At 38.1% G+C, this 22,465-nt stretch overlaps 2 protein-coding genes across 2 annotated transcripts; one reads left to right on the forward strand and one right to left on the reverse strand.

Moving 5' to 3' along the window:
- Positions 1 to 6: 6 nt before the first annotated feature.
- On the reverse strand, positions 7 to 1,454 carry LOC136243490 (small COPII coat GTPase SAR1-like). Its single transcript, XM_066034995.1, has 8 exons — positions 1,355 to 1,454; positions 1,231 to 1,301; positions 1,059 to 1,178; positions 946 to 1,011; positions 792 to 895; positions 359 to 490; positions 223 to 307; positions 7 to 162 (listed from the first exon to the last, which is right to left on the reverse strand). Exons 2-8 carry the CDS (start codon positions 1,271 to 1,273, stop codon positions 131 to 133), a joined length of 582 nt encoding a protein of 193 aa, XP_065891067.1. The 5' UTR covers positions 1,274 to 1,301; positions 1,355 to 1,454; the 3' UTR covers positions 7 to 130.
- Positions 1,411 to 21,783, forward strand: LOC136243485 (protein transport protein Sec24A-like). Its single transcript, XM_066034988.1, has 30 exons — positions 1,411 to 1,551; positions 2,951 to 3,036; positions 7,315 to 7,367; positions 8,222 to 9,011; positions 9,066 to 9,176; positions 9,949 to 10,004; positions 10,061 to 10,126; positions 11,224 to 11,763; positions 12,487 to 12,579; positions 12,632 to 12,660; positions 13,014 to 13,122; positions 13,189 to 13,315; positions 13,691 to 13,800; positions 13,853 to 13,919; positions 13,978 to 14,096; positions 14,203 to 14,248; positions 14,303 to 14,358; positions 15,864 to 15,965; positions 16,018 to 16,125; positions 16,174 to 16,297; positions 16,351 to 16,506; positions 16,567 to 16,740; positions 16,792 to 16,902; positions 17,434 to 17,477; positions 17,677 to 17,811; positions 17,865 to 18,002; positions 18,049 to 18,153; positions 18,261 to 18,353; positions 18,405 to 18,508; positions 21,557 to 21,783. Exons 2-30 carry the CDS (start codon positions 2,982 to 2,984, stop codon positions 21,669 to 21,671), a joined length of 3,936 nt encoding a protein of 1,311 aa, XP_065891060.1. The 5' UTR covers positions 1,411 to 1,551; positions 2,951 to 2,981; the 3' UTR covers positions 21,672 to 21,783.
- The last annotated feature ends 682 nt before the right edge of the window (positions 21,784 to 22,465 follow it).

Raw genomic sequence — 22,465 nt, forward strand, 5'->3', positions numbered from 1 at the left:
AACTACTTACAAATTATAAATTATTAATGTTGTAGATCAATAATTACACACTATTTATAACAAAAGTGTACAATAAATAAAACAGTTGCAATCTCATCGATGGTAAAATCACAGCACATCTAATATCAAATTAATCGAGATACTGTCCGAGCCATCGGAACCCTATTATTATAATTTATATGAAATATAACCAATTTCACACACGTTCATAAAATGCAATACCTTCACCATATCCTTCTCTCTTCAATACTGAACACATAAATAATTCAACTGGACGTCTTTGTAAATCTTTTAGTGGAATATTACCCTATTCAATGTGACGACATCATCACCATTTCAACAAGTCTTAATGGTATACCTTTCCAGTGGTTTGACCATGAAGACCAAGAACATGCCTTATTTCTTCTTCACTGGCAGCACCAGGCTTGTCTATCTTATTACCCAACACTAGTATGGGAGCCAAAGCAATTTGTTCATCTGATAATAAGCTCTGTAACAAAACCCAACATAGCTCACTAACTAACAGGAACAAATCATGACAACTACAGGAAGTACACTAGAAAAAAGGAAGTATACAAGTCAAAGAACATCCTCCTAAAGTATATACCTCACAATTCAAAAATGTTTAAGGTTTTTACCAAGAGATGATGTCACAATAAAGTGACAGTCAGTGTCATTCAACACTTATAATGATGGAATAAGGAGATGTAACTTTTTAGGGTCTTCAGTTATTAACACAGCATTCAGTGGCAATGATGTTACTATGGTTGCAATAGTACACTGAGACTTACATCCAATTCTTTTCTTGACTCTTCAAATCTGTCTCTGTCAAATACATCTATTAGAAATACTATAGCATCGACTGCTGGAAAGTAATCTTTCCAAACTCTACGTGCTATAAGAACACAATACAGTGACCAAGTGACTATAATACATTCATCACACCTGTATCGTGTCCGCCTAGATCATACGTGGTAAAAGAAATCCCACCCATTGTTAATTCTTCTTTAGCTGGGGTAAAACAAATAATATATGTTCACTGTATGTAGGTAACTTACTAGGATGTGTTGTTGGAAAGTGTTGGCCCATTCTATCATCTTTTAACACATGTAACAGAGTGGTCTTGCCAGCATTGTCTAAACCCAGAAACACAAGTTTGCCTGATTTCTTCCACAGACCTATTATAGATTATCTAGCACTAAACAGTCAGCCACATTCAACACTACTCACCAAGATAATTCAACATTCCCGAGAGCCAGTCCCACAGAAACATTTTCGAATACGTTTACTCTACTAAATAACTAAGAAAATACATAACAACTAAGTATACCTCACACTAACAAGTCGTCCCTACCTTGTAACTCTGAAAATTTGAAACGTTCCGCTCGAGACCACGACCTTTATATCTATCTAATGCTCACTAGTGTGACGTCACAACAGTGATGGTTTAGCACGTGAGGAGATAAAGTAACCACGTGATATTGGATTGGTGGCTTTCTGCGAGTAGTGATGTTTCGATCGCTGAGCTTTTGATAAGCGGGAGCTATTCAGGTAGTACAAGAGCAGTGTTCTGGCTTGTTTGTATGTATGTGGTGTTGTGTGCTGTATTATGCACGAGATCTACTGTATTCTAACTATTTGGAATAATCGAACACGTTTATCCATTACTCCCAGGTCTGTAGTACAATGGAATTGTTACTCTAGTGCGATTTTTGATACTTCCAAGGTCTTTAAGTGAAGCGTGGTAGAAGCGTGAAGCTAATGACTTTAAATAATGACTTTGTGTTTGCATTGCATTGCAATAGCAAACAGCGTGAAGGACATCTGTATATATATATATATATCGCAATTGTATGGGTTGTTTGTGTACATGATGTGCTCTTGATAGTTTCTTGCCATGTATGGGTAGTGGGGACATACATCATGTAAAATGTGATGTGATACTTAGTAGTTAGCTATGATATATAGATGAGCCATGACACATTGAATTATTCCACCAAATAAGGACGTATACCACCCCTCACAGTTAATGGATTTCCCCAAGGATTTGAAATTCATATGCATGCAAGCGCCTGCACTAGATCTGGCTACGTAACTGTCCTCATAATAATTCCCAGACCACTGCATGTGGTAGTGGATACTTTGTGATGACAAGTCAAGGGGTAGTCACTATCAATAGTCTTGTAGAACCATCTGCGACCGATCAAGGTTTTTGATTGACGAAAATATACCTTGATCACTTGATTTTGCCTTAAAAACAGCCTTGATTTTGCCTTAAAAACAGCCTTGATTGCTTGATAATGTAGCACATATTTTTGTAAATTCTCATTTTGTTTGCGAGCTAGCTTAAATCATTCTAAGACGTCTTGATCACTTGATTCAGTGCTAATTTACCTCTTGATTGCTTGATTTGGTTTTGATCCCGGTTGCAGATGGTTCTACAAGACTATTGGTAGTGACTACCCCTTGCAAGTGCTTAATTTGTTGAAACAATGGTCATACTGTAGTATTTCTTTTGTTGGCTGGTAATAGGCACCAGGTTGATATTTTGGCTATAGGCTGTGTGAGTTATTAAGAAGTAATGGATGGTATCAAATACAACTCTACTGGTTAGAGAGAATACCTGTGGATAGCTTTACAAGTGGAATTTTATGAATGTATTTGATAAGTGTATGTACCTCAGTTACATGTAGATACTCTCCATATTATGAATTCTTGCTATATGTATAATATATTGTGCCCTGAACAGTTCAGTTTACTTTTTAGTTGTACTGTTGTCCTCCGGATATCTGGAAGATAATTGGATTTCTGTGACTTAAAATATATTTGTGCCAAGTGGTGTTGAAACTAATTTTGAACTTTTTAATATGTATTCATTCGATTTATTTCAAAAATACCACATTTTCAATTTTCTTATAAGGTAACGTCATGTGTTGGGATATTCTTGTAGTTACACATCATTTGTTCTGAAGGAGTCCATCATGTCAGGTAGAAGAATGTATCCTCAACCTTCTTCATCAGCTCCTGGACAATATGGTAAGTGAACTGGTAGCATATACAACTGGTAGCATATACAACTGATAAGATATTTCTCTATGTTGGAGCACTCTTGTAGGATACTTCCTAGTTTTCAATTCAAAGTTTTACTACTATATTGCATAACAATTACTTGTACAAACTTGTACCCAGACTCTGAGGTACCTAAAGGAGGTTTCACTGTAATGATATGTATATACGTAATTCCTACATGGTATTTTTCATTCTCCCCACCTGTTGTCTTTTCTTTTACATTATTCAACTTGTACTCCTGTCATTAATTTTTATTCAAGTCCAATACCATGAGTTACACTGTTGTAGTAGTTCATTCACAGTACATTTGCAAACCATTTACCGTTACACCAGTGACACTTATAAGGAGGTATATTAACATGTGGTTTAAGCTTATATAGTGTAATTATAATTTGGTGTGCCTTGTCATAATCAAAATGCAGAGGAGGTAGGACATGATGTCACAATAATTGCGTGACATTTGCATACTGTACATTTTTAGCATAGGGTATAGTTCTAATAAACTGTGAAGTTTAGCGCTGGATTTATTGTCAGAAATAATAATTCACTAGTGTAGAAATCGTTTCATGTGATGAGCTTCATTGAGCTATGATGAACTTTGCAATAGAGCGTTATTTAGAATAAAATCTGATCTTATTTTCAGGTACCTGTGTTATTGTTTGCTGTATTCTTAGTCACTAATAGTAAATGCAATCGACGTTGGTGTCTACAATGATGCAAGTAGCTAGTAGTTTTCATCATGCAATTATCATTGGAATTCAATTACATTACGCAAAAATTGTATGCATTATGACATCATGTCCTACCCCCCCCCCCCCCTGATCAAAATGTGCCAGAAAATTTTGCTGTGAAAGGTGGTAATCACATCAGCCACTCATGAAATTCTAACACAAGCAGGGCTTAAATTTGGACAAATGTCATCACCCTTACTGAAATACATGGACAAATTTAGAGATTTACTTGACATATTGCATGTTGCATCTTAGTGTGTTGTTATAGCCTTTTTACAAGGAACTAGTCATATATGTGTATTTGTGTGTGTGTGTGTGTGTGTGTGTGTACATGAAAGGTTTTGGAGAAGCCCCATTGGACAGTATAGGTATTTTAGCGCCACTTGGAATGCCAAAACACTTGTGCCTAACTTAGTTTTGTCGTCCTCCTTCTGAGGACCAGTCTGCAGCCTCCAGTATCTACTTAGTTGTAACACCTGCTTCAGCTTCTTTAGAACAGGTAGCTCCTTATGTGACTTGGAGGATGCTGTTTCTATTCACCTGGCAGCTGTAGAGGAGGTTGCTGGGTTGTGTTTTCCAATTCAAGAGAGGAAAAAGCAAGTTTTGGCTGAGATGATTGTGAATCTCAAAATTCCTCATCATTTAGTTGTCACTACTGAGCATAATATAGTACCATCCTTGAAACATGGAAAGAAAAATCTGGTATGTGTTTGGGTGACTTGTTCTGCTTTGCTAATTGAGCTGGCTTGAATGTCACCCCATCTGACTGGTAAGACCTGTATATAGTGTGGACAGATTTGCTGATTGAGAAGGTCTACTCAAGACTAACAACAACACAGTCTTAAGTTTTGGTTGCCTAAGGCAAATTCTTGAGGTAGTTAGTTACTGTACCTATGTCCCAAAAGCATATAATCTTAGATGAAAGTACCCTTCAACAGCCTTGCAACTTCAGAATGTGTTCCTAGACTCCATCCATTGCTTCATATACTGAAGAGGTAACAATTAAGGGGGCAGGCAACTATGTCCTATGGCTTCCGTGGATTTAAAACATGTCTCAACACAGACACTATTATCTAACTGATCAATAACTGATGTTGTAGTTGAGGCCTTGAATATCTGTTTAGTGCAAATCTGAGTAAAAATCTTCAAAGCATGTGTAAACTATGGCGCAATTGTCATTTTTCAGTAAAATTGATTCTTCTTCTACAGCTGATAATGAAACTCTCTAAAAAATTTTGCAGAGGCTTGTCATAGTATTATCTTGAAAAGTATGGAATCAGATTTTCGTATGATGTTATTACCCGACTACTAGAGCACCAGAAAACCGGATCAATTTTTTCTTACAAATATTGAGAATTCCACAGCTAATTTGAAAAAGAAATTCCAAAAATTGCTTCCATACTTTTGTTACAAATCCACTTAGGTAGCAGATTATAAAGTTTGAACACTATAGAACTAAAACTGAGAGACTAGTTTCAAAAATTCCATAACTGTGTAGGTTTCTACAACTTTTTGGTCTTAAACACAAAGCTGAAACTTTTAGTGAGTGTTTTTAACTGGAGATGATGATTTCTTAGTGCTATAAATGCATCTAATACAAAAAATAATGGATAGCAAGCAGGGATCAGTAGAAAGCAGTTATTTCTGGTGAAGCCATAGGAATTAGTAGTGTGCCCCCTTAAGAGACTGATATTCAACTGTTCAACTGGGAAGCCCTTAGAGGAAAGTTTGGCAAGGGAGTTTATGACATCTGCAAGTCCTGAAAGAGGATTTCTACCTTGCTGGTGACAGCAGCCAGCTCATTCAAATGAGGAATGATAGCTGGAGTTGGTCTTGTCTCTGCATGAGGCAGCATAAGGCTGGGAAGCCTCTGAAGAAAACCCCTATAATGAGTGAGATAGGCCAGGGAATCAGTTGGGGTGCTCCTGTTTCATTAGAAACTCCTAATTTACTGGTGTCACTATCAACTCTGGCAGGGTTAATGGAATTAGAGGATAATCTATTGGGACCCAAGATTGGGTTTTCTTTCACCTTGGAGAGGCCATGCTGGATCAGGCACCAATAGAGATGGATTGGCATAGCCTCACTGTTGTGACCAATCCTTCATGGAGGTGTCTGCTGCTGCTGGGTCTGCTCTCTAGCTGTAAACGGGGAGTTGCTTGGTACCTCCATGGGCCCAATTCTCCCCATTCTCTAAAACACACTTAGATTCATTGCAGCAGTCCTGAAACTCCTGATCCACTATCATGTTGAGGGAGGTGTTCTGCAGTGAGTGTGATGTTCCTGGAAATGCACCAGGTCCACACTGTAATTACTAACTGACACAGTGGGATGGAGGTAGTGCTTCCTTTCTGGGTGCTGCAGTTATGTCGTCCAAACAGAAATTTGTCCAATTCTTTACAAATGCTTGGAAGACTAGAAATGCTACCAGTAGTTCCAGATAATCAATGCGATGTTTCCTTTGCACTGCTGAACAAACACCTCTTGTTTGAGTCTGGCCATTCAGTACATGCACCCCTGGATGGGATGGGCTCTATTGTCATAGATGGGATTGTTGGGGTTTGACAGGAACTTTCTGTCAAGGTTAACTAACCACCATGATAGATGACAGATTGGCTTTGCTCAATGGGTTCAACTGTTACACATTATTGAACTTTCCATTCATCCCCTTCTGTGTGTAACTCATCAGGTGTACAGAAATCTTTAGAGACTGTAGTGCTCTGTAGTGAAGAGGAGCCATGGTAATGCTTGCATAGTAGCAGTTGTTTTGCCTACAAATTGGGCTATCTCCCTCATTAGCACTGATACTTGAGCCAACAGTCTGCAGAATTCCTGTTGGATCTGCCTTGTTTTCTCCTGGGGCATTGATAACATAATTGATTGGGGGGGTACTTTGGAACCCAGAACTCTATCCTCCAGGTTAGTTCTAGAATAGATTTCTTGTAGTTGACAATCAAACCTAGACTCTTGAATGAGTTTGGCAGATCAATGGAATTATCTGCTCTAACTGGACTCCGTCTTGATGTAGAATTAACATGTCATCCACGGTATATTGATAGGTGACAGCCCACCTGCCTTTGGAAGCCCATAGGCTGAATGGCAGACAGGTGAATTTGTAGCATTTCTGCTCCCAATGGAAGGTGAGAAATGATTGATGGTCTGGAACCTGGAGATACAGTGTATGCATCCTTCGGGTCGATTTTGCCCATCCAGTCCCCTGGCTGGAGAAGGAGGTGACAACCCTCTATCTGTTTTGTCATGTGTATAGACTTCAAAATGGCTGTCACTTCCTTGTATTTGTGCCAAATACATGTTGATATGAAATGGAGTCTTCTGAAATGTAATAATAATTGTGATCAAAGTTAATATACCTATCGCATTGCCTGGGTAATTAGGAATTTGACAAAGTCTAGTGCAAATTTCCAGTTCTGGGGCTGAGAAACTTGCCAAATGGGCTTGACATTTGTAATTACTTGTTTTGCACTATCATAATATTTTTTGAATTTTCTGTTAGCAGGTGGTGTTCCTCAACCAGGACAAGGTATTCCAACACAGCCTCATCAACAGGTATGTGGGTACCTATTTGCTCCCATTATGTTGTGTGTCTCCAGTATGTGTCTCTTGCTTGTGTAAGTGAAACACGTTCTTATCTGTATTTTTGCAAAATTACTGTGACCATTTATGTTGTACCTAATGTGTATGTGATTGTACATAGATTTACTATTTGAAACATTTGTGAATAATATTGAAGGGCAGTAACCTACAGTACAGACCATTAAGTGATATGGGACGTTTTTATTACACCTCCAATGTGGACCAAAGATATCACAAAAAGTAAACAGTAAATAAATAAACCAGTAAAAGGTAGCTAGAGCTGCATTGTCCAGTTGACGTTGACTGAACCTGTCAAAGTGAAAGTGTTATATTTTGGGTACGTGCCGATGCTGTACCAATTATCTGATGGACTTGCAGAGTTTTTGAAATTTGTGAAACCCATTCATTTATCTGCAGAGCCTTAATTAGTTAATTTAATGGAACGCACACGTACAGTCAGTGGTCACTCCATTATCTGGTCGATTAACTGCACATTGTTATCCGAACAGAAGAATGACTGTTCTATTAAGAGTATTTTGTCTAAGGCATACATTCTTTGAGAGTAATTGAACAAGGCTTTCAATTATCGGAACATACTCAGGGCCCAATATATTAGTCGGGTAACAGAGGGATTTTACAAAGAAGCGGAAAGACAACTAGCATATAAATGTGGTGTGGCATAATGGGGATCACCATAGTTTGGTGTGCAAGAGCTTAATTATCATCAGCTTATTAAAGAATTCGTTTTATGTTAAAGTGTTTTAATGAAACACAAGTGCATATGCGTGTACATATATAAATGACTTAATTATTTTTTCTTATTGTAGCACTCTTCCATGATGCCTCCTAATCAATCATTATCAGGCCAGGCAACTGACATGTCAACATCACAAAGAGCTAACTACTACCACACACCAATGGGTGTACAACTAACATCTAATCAGCCTCCTAATATGATGTCTGCTGACCAACCAATGGGGTTTCCCCCACAATCACATGGAACTGGCATGCAAGGGTTGACGATGCCTCCAACTAATCAACCCATGTCTGTGCAACATCAGCAGTTTCCTCCTCAGGCTGTCTCTAAGCCACCACCAATGCGTCAGTTGTCAGGACCTCCTCCTTCGTCAAGACCTGTCACTCAGCCACCAATGGGATTACCACCTCAGGCAACACCAGGGAAATTCCCTCCAACTGGGGCAACACAGCCTCCAGTCATGTCTACATCTCAGCCTCCTGTGGGAAGACAACTAAGCCAACCTACAACGACATATTCAATGACAGGCCCACCTGTACAGTATGTCAACCAGGCCACAGATCCTAGTGCACTGAGACCTGCTGTTCATCCTACAATGATGCAACCTCTCTCATCCAATATACCTAGTGGAGGACCCCCTGTGTCTGGAGCTCCACCTTTATCTGGAGTACCACCTGTATCCAGAGGACCACCTACTTCTGGGGGACCACCTATGTCTGGAGGTCTGCCTGTGTCTGGAATATCTTCTTCAAACATAAGTCAACCTGTACCTCCAGTGGGCAGTCAGACAAGCTCATATCTTACTGGACCTACACCTCTCACAACAAATATAACTTCTAGTAGTTTCCTACCACCTGCAGGTAGAGTTGTTATCACTCAAAGATTGTTTGTTATCGATTGGATTATATGTGTAGGGTCATTTCCACCGCAGAGCACCGGCCATAATCAACAGGTGGGAGGTTATCAACAGGGACCACCTGTGTCTCAGCAGCAGCAAGTGTCAGCCCCTCCTCCTCCCAGTGGAGGTCAGTTGTATACACTGTGTGTTTGTAGGGTTTATACTATTTGACTATTGACTTTCTAATATTCTGTACGCAATTCGATGGATGCCATACTTTGGACATCCTTTGCTATTAGTCAAGCTTGTTTAATGTTGCAAAGTGAATCACTTTTCTTTGATACTGATCAACCTTTAAAAATGCAAAATATTGTGGTAATATAAAATGGTGCATGGAAGACATGTAACAATTGTTATAGGAACAAAACTGATAACAGCAAAGCAGTTAGTATTGTTTCCCTATTTGTGTCATGGTCTTCTTCACCCAAATTCTGTTGAAAATCTATCCTGGATCAACGAGAATCGCCATTAGCTTACTTGTTTGAAGGTTTTGCTCATGAAGATGACAAATCTTGGGTGCTTGAACAGTGCCACAGTGAACCATATCAACTTGTAGATTGATGAATAAACTTTACACATGACTAGAATCTACAGAATTCACAAACCTCAAGGATATCTTGTTTGTTAAACCATTACATAAATTTCAACCCATTGTTTAAACTGCTAGTAGCTTGCAGAAGAAACATCACAATCGCTAAAACCTTGGTGCCCATTTTATTGTTGTCAGCATTCCAAAAATCTGCATTGTAAGTCCATTTGAACTTCTGTATACGAGTTATGGATCAAAGAACGTCAAAGCTGACTCAAATCAAAGTGTGGACTGAAAACTAAAGAATATAGATGTTTCATATGTATTTGTTCCTGCTGACAGTTCACTGTTGTGTTCTTGCTTTATATAGACTCTGGTCTTCAAATTCGCTCTGCACTGTCTGCTGGTGGAAAGAGAGTCTATCCTGTAAGTACATAGCTATATTATAGTGATGTGTGACAGTGTTTAATTATCTCTTATAGCAACATCAACAACAGATGATGGCTGGCCCAGGAGCTATGACATCTCAGCATCAACCTGTCACACAAGTAAAATAATCCATTGTTACCATGAAAATGCTACTAAGTGATGTATCTGTTAATGTGTCATGACTTATTCACTGAAATAGAATCTTACAGTATGATAGTAGGGACCACAAAGGAGTAGGCGTGGCCCATGAATAACACCTCCCAAAAACCAGCCTCACTTTTCCCTGACGACAAAGAAGCAGTATTAGTTAGGTAAAACTAAGCCCAAACAAGCCTTCAGATCAACCCGAAATGCTTTCAACAAGTTGCTATGAAATTTTTTTTAAATTATTAAATGGAAGTTTCTACTGACTGACTAAGTAACTGACTGATGCTATCAAACAAGCGTAACTCAATAACGGCTAAGGCTACGGGCTTGATTTTTTCATTGTTCGACGTCGCTTCGGCCCGAGAGGTACCTTTTGGCATACCACAGTATATGTAATGCATTCTTCATGGACTTACCAGTGTCCGTTGACAATGAAGCATAATGGATACTTCGCTTTTCAGACGATAATTGATAGCGCGCGGCACCAATTCTTTTGATGCAGTATGTGTGGGTTCACCAGTTGTAATAATTTCTTTGACAAAAAAGTTAACAAACAAGTACAAAAATTAGAATTTTCAGTTAGAATAGGGACCATAACACATCGATAAAAAAAAGTACTGAAACAAGCTGGAGTAGTGCACGATATTAAATCACAGTAAAACAATAAGAAGTGTTATATCCCTACTGTGCTCAAGATACCATTATGGAAATGCACAGTAGGGATATACGTAGCACTTCTTATTGTTTTTACTGTGATTTAATATGGTGCACTACTCCAGCTTGTTTCAGTACTTTTTTTTATCGATGTGTTATGGTCCCTACTCTATTTGAAAATTCAGAATTTTTTTTGTGTGCTTGTTCTTAATATAATTTCCGTTTTGTTAACCATTCATATTATTAAAGAAACACAGGGATGCATGTACAATAGCCTAACCAAGCCAAGGGGGTATTTTGATTTTCTGATGAATGTTGGCATTTGTGTGTGCACTTACATGCCAGTTTTTCTTACATTGTTTATTATACTATATTACTTTAACGGTTCAGTTATCCTTCACATGTGATAATGCAGCCTATACCTACTGGACAGAGTACATCAGTTGGTGGACCTACCAATGTAGGTAATAGTTCTACACAAATGGGAATGGCTCCTGGACAGATGGGTGTAGCTCCTGGACAAATGGGCGTAGCGCCTGGACAGATGGGCGTATCTCTTGGACAGATGGGCGTATCTCTTGGACAGATGGGCGTAGCTCCTGGACAGATGGGCGTAGCTCCTGGACAGATGGGCGTAGCTCCTGGACAGATGGGCGTAGCTCCTGGACAGATGGGTGTAGCTCCTGGACAGATGGGTGTAGCTCCTGGACAGATGGGCGTAGCTCCTGGACAGATGGGTGTAGCTCCTGGACAGATGGGTGTAGTGCCTGGACAGATGGGCGTAGCGCCTGGACAGATGGGCGTAGCTCCTGGACAGATGGGCGTAGCTCCTGGACAGATGGGTGTAGCCCCCGGACACATGGGTGCAGCCACTGGACAGATGGGCATGGCTCATGGACAAATGGGTGTGGCTCCTGGACAGATAGCTGGGATGTCAATGCAGCAGCAGCAGCAAGTAAGGAATGCATTGCTGGAGTAGGTCGATATGTAGTAGATACATGCAGTGTTGGGCAAGTTACATTTTAAAAGTAACTAGTTACATGTTACATATTACTTGCAACTAAACTATTTAGTTACAGTTACATATTACCCATAAAATAAAGTAACTATAATAATATTACATATTATATTACTTTGTGTCCACAGCCTTAAGCTGTCATGTGTAAAACTACCATGCACCTTATCATGTGACATGATTGTGTTGTTGGACAATGTGCAAATCTTGGTTATAAGTAAGAAGCTGGTGAATAAGCCTCACTTAGTAGGCTTCATTACCTTGTTGTGGCTAGGCGTTACTCAGTGGATTACTAATGAGATTAGTAACTTCGTTACTTTTAGTAATAATATTATGTAATATTAGATTCGTTACAGTAACTATATTACTTAGGTAACGCATTACATTTGTAAGTAAAGTATCTTGAGTTATATTACCTGTTTTTATAGCGTATTTCGTTATCTTACTTAGTTACCACAAAAGTAATAATATTATGTAACGCGTTACATAAGTAACGCGTTACTCCCAACACTGCATGCTAGTAATAACTACATATGGTGTTAGTACTCTATTGTATAGATCACTAGTGTAACAAACACTTAAAATAGTATTTGCATTATCTATGTTTATATAAGAAGTTTTATTCGTGATGATGTGTTGTGTCATGGAAGATACTTGTTGCAGATACCTCCATCACTTCAACCAGTTAATTTATTAGAAGTGAGGAATATTCTACCTGCTGATCCGATACAACATCCAAAAGTTGAACTACCTGCGGTAATTAAGAGTGTGTAGATGTTTACTGTTATAAACCTGTTTATCATTTTAGGGAATGTCAAGATTTGTTCCAGACCCAAAGTATGTATATATTGTGGTCATATGTAGTACACATGTGGTCATGATTATAAGTGTCAAATAATTATGTGTAAACTTTTGTTGATCTAACTGAAAAGTGATTGTGTACAGGGTGTATGTACAGTTTCTATATGGTGGTCATTCATTGAAAGTAGAATCTGAAATGCTGTTGAATGCTACAGAAGAGCTGACTATTCTATTAGAGTAATTAGTTGTTTTATTGACTCATTGATAAGTTACAAACCTCATGTTTTTATTCATCACAGAATATCCTAAATCACAAGCTTTCAAGTCCCTTGTATGCATGTTCATGCATATATAGTACATTGTATTACATGTTCTCCTTACCCATGTAGGGTGGTATGTAGCACCATCAATGCCGTTCCTGAGACACAGTCAATACTTGGCAAACTAAAGCTTCCCCTTGGCATTCACATACACCCTTTCCAAACACTAACTACTCAGGTAACTGCACATGCTACACTTGCTTGTGGCTTTAGTAGGGTGACTGTGTATTATTATGTCTATTAGGAGTGTCCAGTGATACAACCACGGACCATTGTTCGGTGCAGAGTGTGTAGAACATATCTCAACCCGTTTGTATCATTTATTGACTCGCGACACTGGAGATGTAATTTGTGCTTTAGACCTAACGATTGTAAGTGATATGTCGTGTACTGTAATTCTCTTTTTTTAGTTATGGAAAGTTTCCATGCATCAACCCTTTGTGGTTTACTGCCTTTAACTAATACTGTAGCTGTTGGCTAGCTTTTAACAATAAGAATACTACACCTGTTTTACCACAGTAACTACTGGGCCAGTGCTGTGGAGGATCAAGATATGCTAATAGAACAGTCTTGCACGCAAAATCACTAAAAACATGTTTGCATGAAAATTTTTATCATACAAATATTTTTTGCATGAAAATTAAGCAAATTACGGTATACTACGCTAATGCTATTATCCATTTTGTGTTGTTACAATAGGTATGCATAATATAGAGTACTGTATTGTTGATTTCTGTTATGTTTAGTACCAGAGGAAATTAGTTTCAATCCACAAACCAAAAGAATTGGAGAAAGGTGTCGTAGGACTGAACTACTTCATCCTAGTGTAGAATATATTGCACCATCAGAATACATGGTAGGTATCAATGTACATGTTTGTCAAATATTACATTGTTACGTTTGTCAAGGTACGTCCACCTCAACCAAGTATATATTATTTTCTTATTGATGTATCGTATAACTCTATCCAAACAGGTTAGTGTAGCCATGATGTGTGTATACTTTTGAGATATACTGTGTTTCCTGTTTGTAGGCATGTTAGGAGTATTTTGTAGTGTTCTATTAGAAAACCTTGCAAAGCTACCGGGAGATGCTAGGACCATGGTTGGATTCCTCACCTACGACAGTACGCTACATTTCTACAATCTAAAGGTAAAGCATTTAGTGTGTATGTGCATGCATGTGTGTGTGTGCGTGCGTGTGCGTGTCCTTGTGTACTTTTGAACGGCAGTTAGTTTTACTTTTGTTTGCTTCACAGTCGTCGTTAGCACAGCCTCAGATGATGGTAGTGTCAGAGATTGATGGTAAGATGACCCTGTAGTGTTTAGTTAATAAATATCAAATGTTAATTTTGTTAGATGTGTTTTTACCTACTCCCAATTCTCTTCTGGTGAATCTCAGACAAAGCAAGGAGGTACATAATTAAATCTTTAGTTAATCGACATGTTACTCCCAATTATACTGTAGTACCGTTTAGGTAGGGATCGTCCCACACGCCACCCAAAATTCCACCTTTAAAAATTATCATAGAGACATCTTACGCGATGAAAATCACCTTTACATAATATATAATACAGCATTAAATATAACAAAACACTTACAGGTGGCCGGATATAGAATTTTAGAAAATCTCCCAAACTTGGATTTTAGTTTCACTACCTGCCTGACCACAGTCGCAAGGCTAGAGGCCAAACAAAGTAGTGCACAGCCACCATTTTACACTACAATAACAAACTCACCAGTGGGATGTGCCTTTTGGGGTTCTGACGAGTGTATGCCCACTGCGCCTTGTCTGTTCAATCAGGCTGCTTGTCTTCTTATTCATCCAACGAAACCATATCGAGGCGTTAATTTTCTGCATCAACACTTTTTTATCAGCATATTTAAATGCCACAGAATTATTTCAGAGCTGGATTTCAGAAGCACTTCAGTCCTGACGCTACTATAACTGGTATACTAGCTAGATATCTGCAACTTTGCGATTGGGATCCTGTTTGCAATAGAGATCTAAGTTGATACGCCCATCAAATAAAGATCTAGGTTGACTAATAGCGATAGAGTACGGATACCACACCTCTTAACAATGTATTTATCAGTAAAACAAGATGACCTCACCCCTTATTGGTCTAGCAAGCTGCACACCCCTTGGCTGACTTGAGATACTCTAATACAACAGTCACTCTAGTACAACAGATATTCTAATAGAGCAGTCACAAGTCACACTGTAACTAGCTGTGCAACAACAAAAAAACTAGTATTTTTTAAAAAATTGTTAATTTAAAAATGAAATAGGGATCTATGCAATAAAAGTAGTGAAACAAGAGATGAATGATGGTATTACAGCATAGCTTGGTACTACTTTGGCATATTAGCTTGTTCAATGCCAAAGTAGGGACTTCCCACGAAGCTATGCTGTATTACCATCATTCATCTCTTGTTTCACTACTTTTTATTGCATAGATCCCTACTTCACTTTTAAATTAACAATTTAAAAAAATACTAGTTCATGCAGTAGACGAAGTGTTCAAACTTTGTTCATCGACAATTAGTTAGACTGATCTACACAGTAGAAGTGATTGCTCTATTAGAGTATTTTGTCGACTTAATGCATGTTTTATTACAGAGCTTGGTATAGAAGCTTCATTTATTGAACAAACTCATTTATCCAAACTGACACCAGATATTACTTGTCTTCTTTATAATAATTGTGGATGAATCAACCATGCAATTTAGTTGTGACTAAGATGTCAAAAAGCTTATATCCTTTCTTTTAAAAACTATACCAAGTTTACTGCATCTATATGAATTGTATTCATATTGGTTCTGAATTGTGAGAGAACATGTTCATGCAAAGTATGTAATTATTATGTAGGTCTACATTCACTGTACAAGTGCAATGTTATGTATTTCTTACACTAGTTGATCCAAACACTACTGGAGGAGATACCCAAGATGTTTGCTAAAAACCAGAGCACTAACAGTGCACTGGGAGCAGCATTACAAGTTGGATACAAATTACTGGTGAGATATCTTTGTGTTGTTAAGTTAATGTTTAGTATCCGTCCCTCAACAGTTTTCATACGGAGGGAGGATTACAGTACTACAAACAACAATTCCCAATATCGGACCAGGAGCATTGAAGTTCAAAGATGATGATGCTAAAACCACAACGCAAGGAAAAGTAAGGGGTATTTATTATCATGGATTTGTCGGGTATCAATTGTCGTAGGAAAAATTGACACTAAGTCCTTCTACTGACTTTTACAAGAAACTAGCTTTGGATTGTTCAGCACAACAGATTGGTGTTGACCTTTTCCTACTGTCATCACGATATAGTGACCTGACAACAATAGGTAGCATTGTATGTATATGTGATCAACTGTTGTTAGTATTGTTCTTCTTTTAGCTTGCATCGCAAAGTTTTCATCTGGTCAAGTCAACTACTATCCTGACTTCCATCTTGGCAACTTGACAGTCAAGAGAAAGTTTGAACAAGATTTCCAGCACTACTTGACAAGGAGAATTGGGTTTGAAGCAGTCATGAGAATAAGATGTACTCAAGGTCCCTCTACTAAGCACCTGTGTATTGTGTGTGTGTACTAATCTCTATTTTTTTTCACAGGTCTTGCACTGCATACATTTCATGGCAATTTCTTTGTCCGCTCCACTGACCTGTTGTCTCTTCCTAACGTCAACCCTGACATGTCTTATGCCTTCAACGTTGTAATTGAAGAGAGCATGAAAGACGTTGGCACTGCCTGCTTTCAGGCAGCGTTACTGTACACTTCAAGCCATGGTACGTAATATAGTGTTTGTGTGATTTTGTATGTAGAATTATTTACTATAGGAGAACGTCGCATCAGAGTGCACACCTTAGCTCTACCAGTGACAGACCAACTATCAGTCTTGTACTCAGCATGTAATGCTACTGCTATAGCTGGCTTGCTAGGAAAAATGGGTTAGTTTGTTTATTTGTAAAATAAGGCATTGGTAAATGCATTGGATACCCAACTATTTCACCACCCTTGTTCCATTTATTAGTACACCAGAAATTGGAAAATATACTGCCATATTTCCTTGGTTAAACACCGCACCTTCAATAGTAGTCATACTTGAGTGGTGCCACAATTGATTTTGAAAATAAAGGCATAAACATTGTTTTCAAACATCAAGTAGTGGTTGGGTTTGAAATTGTCACTGCATAAACTAAGGCAATAAATGCTGGGATGTTTAACCAAGTAAATACGCTTGAATAATGGGTTTTGAGCCATCTGTCAGTGATGGTCAGAAGTTAGTCTGACACACTGTCAATTCAAAGCAAAGGAGGGAGCCTCAGGGTTGTGTTTGTGCCTCGTTGTATCTGATTACTAACATTAACTGCCTCTTGGTGGTTTAGGCTAACTGATAATTGAATATGTGTTGCCTGCTTAGAATCTAGCAATATTGCATGATGCACAAAAGTCATATACAAATATTGTTTGCTCTGTAGCTGTAGACCGAGTCATGAGTGCAAGTTTGGGTGATGCAAGAGAGGTAAGGATTTGTAACTCAAATGCATGTAATTGGTGATACAAAATTGTTTGTTTGCAAGCTTGTTCTTTAGCACAATCAAATTGGGGGTTTAAGGTATCATCCCCTTAACAGCATTAAACTCTTTAGCATGAGCATAGCTAGTGATGAATATTTGAAGGACTTAGTGTCTGATACAGTATAATATGTTGTGCTTTCACAGGCAATGGTCAATGCAGTGGTTGATGCAACTAAAGTGTACCGGTCCAGCATGTTATCATCAACACAACAAAGATCATTCTGTCTACCTCAGTCATTACAATTGCTACCACTCTTTGTACTGGCATTGTTGAAAAATGTGAGTGTTTACATAAGTCATTGCTAATGTATTCTTACTGTTCATTGTTATAGCCTGCTTTTTCTCTGAGCCCCAAAGTAACACTGGACAACAGAGCTCACATCATGAACTTGATCAAAACAATACCTCTTGATCTCATTATTACTTATGTTTATCCGAGATTGTACAGTGTACACAATTTGACAGAAAAGGTTAGTCATAATTTTGTCTCTGTGTGTGTCATTTGTTGTTGTATAGGACTTAAAGGAAACCAAAGAACGGCAGTTTGCTAAGTTGCCAGTTGTCCAGTTGAATTCACAATTTCTAACTAGACAAGGAATCTACATTATGGATGCTGGATTAGTGAGTCATTGTGGATGTATATTTTGTATGTATTTCATATGCTTTTGGGAAAATAGTGTAACAGAACTTACACACGACACACATAACATAATTATCATACTTGTTAGGTGGTTTATATTTGGATTGCCAAGGGTGCCTCTCAGCATTTATTATTGCAATTATTTGATGTGTCATCGTATGAAGAACTCAATGAAGAACAGGTACGTGTGTATCACACTAGTCCTTACTGGTCAAGTTTGTGTTGTGTACAGACTTTCTTGCCAGCCTTGGACAACCCATACTCTGAGACAATACATGTGTTCATCAGACAACTAAGAACATCACGTCCCTTCTACACTCCTGTGCATGTTGTGAAGTGAGTGATGTGATCAGATAGCATGAACTGTATGAATTTCATTGCATGAAAGAGTTGAAACGAATTTCAAATTTGGTATTGGAATAATTTGAGCAGTGAACTATTCAAACAGTTTGCGTTACATGATTTGATTTGTAATTTTCTATTTAAAATTCCATGGTAGCACTTGATTCAAACAATAGAAATGCTTTTTGATAGAAGAAACCTTTCCAAAATTCAGTCATAACTATTGCCAGTCAGTTTTGCTAAAAGCTTCCATGTATATAGTTGCTTTGTATCCAATATTTACTGAGGTATTCACATGCCAGCACAACCGAGTGAATATCTGAGTGATTCAAATGTTTAAACAACTAAACTTTTTTTCTAGTTATATCACAGATTACTTGTGCCTTGTATTACTCTTTGTGTCAGCTAGCAATAAGTGGAAATGCATTAAGCCATAGTTACAACATTTTTCGATGCTATTGGTTTGTAACTAGCAGCAGATAGCAGTTACAAATAGCTTTAAACTACGATTATGATTATAATTATGCTGGAAAGACAACTTAGGTACAGCTGATAACATCCTGGAGGGCTAATTAGACCCTCAAATGAAAAAAGTCAACCGTTAGTCATTGTACTGTAAATTGAGGAATTTTCATGTTATCATACAGCACAATAGTACTGTATAGTAGGGACATCGAAGGTGTGGGCGTGGCCAGTGACATAATATAACTCAAAAACCTGCCTTGATTTTTCCTCACAACAGCATGACAGTATTGGTTGGGTAAAATCAAGCCCAAAATTGTCTTCAGATCGACCCAAAACGTTCTGTCAAGTTGCTACAGAATTTTAAAAATATATATATATTCAACGGAATTTTCTACTGCCTGACGCCTTCAGTCAAGCGTAGCGGAAAACTGGCTACAGCTACACCCTTAATTCTTTCGCAGAAATGTTTCTAGTTCGCTTAAGAAAAAACCTTTGGTACATTGATAAACATACAATGCTTGTGCTATTGTCTTACCTTTATCCTGCTTTACCATGGCCATCAGCCAAGGTTCTACCGCTGAGTGTTAATAGGCTACAGTAGGGCTTCCATCTACCGGTGTATATTGCATCAAACTATTTGAACACACGTGGTTCACTGGTTTTCAAAGTTGGTAGTTGATATCGATCAGTGAGAGCAACTCGCGACGAACTAGCAATGTGTAAGTCATTTAGTAACAATGTTAAAACTGAGTCGGGTCATCCAGGTCCCGCTTTACAGATTATCCGGGTCTGACCCCACATGCTAAATTAATTAGTGTAATGATGTGGATGTGTAGTAACACGTTATAGCGTAGCCCTGCTTCTTTCGTGAGCCACTCCCACTTATGTAAATTACTGTCTGTAGACATATGGTAGCCACACCCATTTGTCAATCTGTAGGTATGCACGAATCCGCGTCCATTATTGTCTGCAGGCTTATACACACCCACCGATCAGTTGTTATTGTATGAATCATAATCTAGTATAATAGTGCTGTGATTAACTCTTTTAAAATATTGTGACTGGTTTTGTGAAAAGCAGGCTACTTAGTGGTCATGAACTTGCAAAAAAAACTTCACAAACAAATATAAGAGAAAATTAGAAAATTTAAATTAGAGTATGGACAGTGTATATAGTACTGCAATAAAAAGTACTGAAACAAGCTGGATTGGAGTAGTACATAATATCCAAATACTGTAAAACAATAAGAAGTGAATATCCCTACTGTACATTTCTTATACTTGTAAAATATTCATGTTTAACATTTTTATTCAGATTAATTTTCATGGGCTAGAGCATCTGGAATAATTTTTTCTTAACATTGAAAATTGCACATGTTGTGCAGAACTGCTAAGCTATCACTATAGCTAACAGATTGACGCAGTTATAGTATAGCACATAATCTAATTATGCACAGGGGAGGGGGAGAGATGATAGTGTAGCTATACATGCTGCATCTTCAGTAAGACATTGCTTTACAGGTTTTGGAACATGAAGCAATTCCATACAGGAATGCTCAGAATATCCTGATGTATTAGCATTAGTGCATCAGTGCCAATTGTCTTGTCCAGATAGCTAATAACAGGAGCTTATAATAAGGTTTTGTGTATGGCTTTGCTTGACGAGTGTAGTAAATAACCACAACCCAGACCACAGGTTACTAACTAGTCCAAAGGTTTTTATTGTATTTAGTAACCTCATTAAGTCTCCAGACATCAAAGTCAATTCACAAACCAACACATATACAGAGGTCTGGTTAGCATGAGGCTAATACTGTGTTTACACTTGGTGCGGTTTTTGCGAACTGGTGAAACAGTGATGTGTTTAGACTACTATAATGAGGCCTGCTAGCCTGGAAAATGGCGTAAAGTAGGACTCTGTTAATGGGTGGTTAGGAAGAAAGACAGTGGCAAATTAGCACGGCTGTGCTCTAGGGATGGTTTATGGCTTATCCAGCCGTTAATATCCCTTATTACGAGGTGGTAGATACCCGTAAGTAATCTGCTCTTTCTGCTATAAGTGTTGAATTGTTTCGTTTGATATAGTGTTTCTTTTATCTTTATTTTGATACAACATCTAGTGGACACATTGAATATAGAAAACCGAACTGAGTCGTGCTATATAGCACGGCAGTTTTATGCGGGCTGGCCCGGTTTGGTTCGGCTCAGTTCGGTGGGTGTTTATACTGTAGTGAAAACCGAGATGAGTCATGTCGAACCGAGCCAGCGTGTGATATGAGGCAAGTGTAAACGCAGTATAAGGAATCTGGTTCTATTCAACCTTGTACAACCTGCTTCTATTCAACCTATTGTATTATCCTGTCTCAGCATATCTTCATCCTTGATGTTGTTATGACACTAGTAAGACCATGTAATAATCACATCATGCAATTCAATACAATAATTTTTTGTGTGGTAGAACTGTGGCTTCTTGTACACATTTAATTGAATCAGTTATATGATGTTATCAAGTACTCCTTACTCTAATGAATTGACACTAAGTAGTTGTCCATATAGTATGTGTTCCTTTTTGTTGCAGGGAGGACAGTCCTAGCAGAATGTTATTTATAGAAAGTTTACTTGAAGATCGTACTGAATCAACAATGGCATATTATGAGTTTCTTACATTCATACAGAAACAATTACAGAAATAATAATAATAGAATTGACATGCACTTCTAGGTACCCATATTGTTAGTGTGTTAATTGATATAGGATTAATGTAACTATATTTATTCTGATAATTTATACATTTGTATATAGTGATGCTAGTCAATATGGTCATCCTTATGGAGAGTGTTATTTGCTCAGTAGATGTACATGTGTGTTGTTAATTCAGTGACATTTTGTAGCTACATCTGTATCCCAAGGTGTCCTAGTTTTACTATACAATAACAAATATGTCATGAATATCATCTCCTACCCCTAATAGTCTTACTGTGAGAAGTAACAGGATCCTGATTATCAAGGTGTCCTGATTTTCCAGGTCAGTTTACATGCTAAGGAATACTTTGGAGCCAATATCAAGTGTCCAGATTACACAGGAGTCCTTGGGGGGGGAAGGGGGGTAGGACAAGCCCATGTGAATTCGTAATAATATTGCACGAACACTCAAAGAATTTAGCATGAGCCAATAGTTTCTGTACAAAATGTAGAGGAAGGGGCGCGTCAGGGCACAATGCATATTTCAGTTCTACTTTGTTTGTTGTATGGTTCTCAATCGAAAAAACCCAGCTGTTATGGTGAAATGGGGCTTATAGTGATCACGATGCATGGCAGTCATGCCAACAGTAACAGTGATTATAGATGATTATAATAGGATCTTGTTGATGTACGATCTAGTACTTCCAACAGGTAGTGTCACTGTGTTTAATAAAAATATTTTTTACTAGCGCTTCATGGTGCACATGGGTTCATGACCTTCCCCCCCCCCCCCCGGAGTCCTCAT

This window comes from Dysidea avara, chromosome 13 (genome assembly GCF_963678975.1).
Source record: "Dysidea avara chromosome 13, odDysAvar1.4, whole genome shotgun sequence".
NCBI classification, from domain to species: domain Eukaryota; kingdom Metazoa; phylum Porifera; class Demospongiae; order Dictyoceratida; family Dysideidae; genus Dysidea; species Dysidea avara.

What these genes read in the sequence shown, in the direction of transcription:
- LOC136243490 (XM_066034995.1), bottom strand. Translation starts at nt 1,273, where the DNA reads ATGTTTCTGTGGGACTGGCTCTCGGGAATGTTGAATTATCTTG. An exon ending in CTTTCCAACAACACATCCTA is followed by an intron (nt 1,012 to 1,058) that starts GTAAGTTACCTA and finishes GTTTTACCCCAG; the next exon opens with CTAAAGAAGAATTAACAATG. An exon ending in AGTCAAGAAAAGAATTGGAT is followed by an intron (nt 491 to 791) that starts GTAAGTCTCAGT and finishes GTTTTGTTACAG; the next exon opens with AGCTTATTATCAGATGAACA.
- LOC136243485 (XM_066034988.1), top strand. Translation starts at nt 2,982, where the DNA reads ATGTCAGGTAGAAGAATGTATCCTCAACCTTCTTCATCAGCTCCTGGA. An exon ending in ATCTCAGACAAAGCAAGGAG is followed by an intron (nt 14,359 to 15,863) that starts GTACATAATTAA and finishes TTCTTACACTAG; the next exon opens with TTGATCCAAACACTACTGGA. An exon ending in TAGTGACCTGACAACAATAG is followed by an intron (nt 16,298 to 16,350) that starts GTAGCATTGTAT and finishes TTCTTCTTTTAG; the next exon opens with CTTGCATCGCAAAGTTTTCA.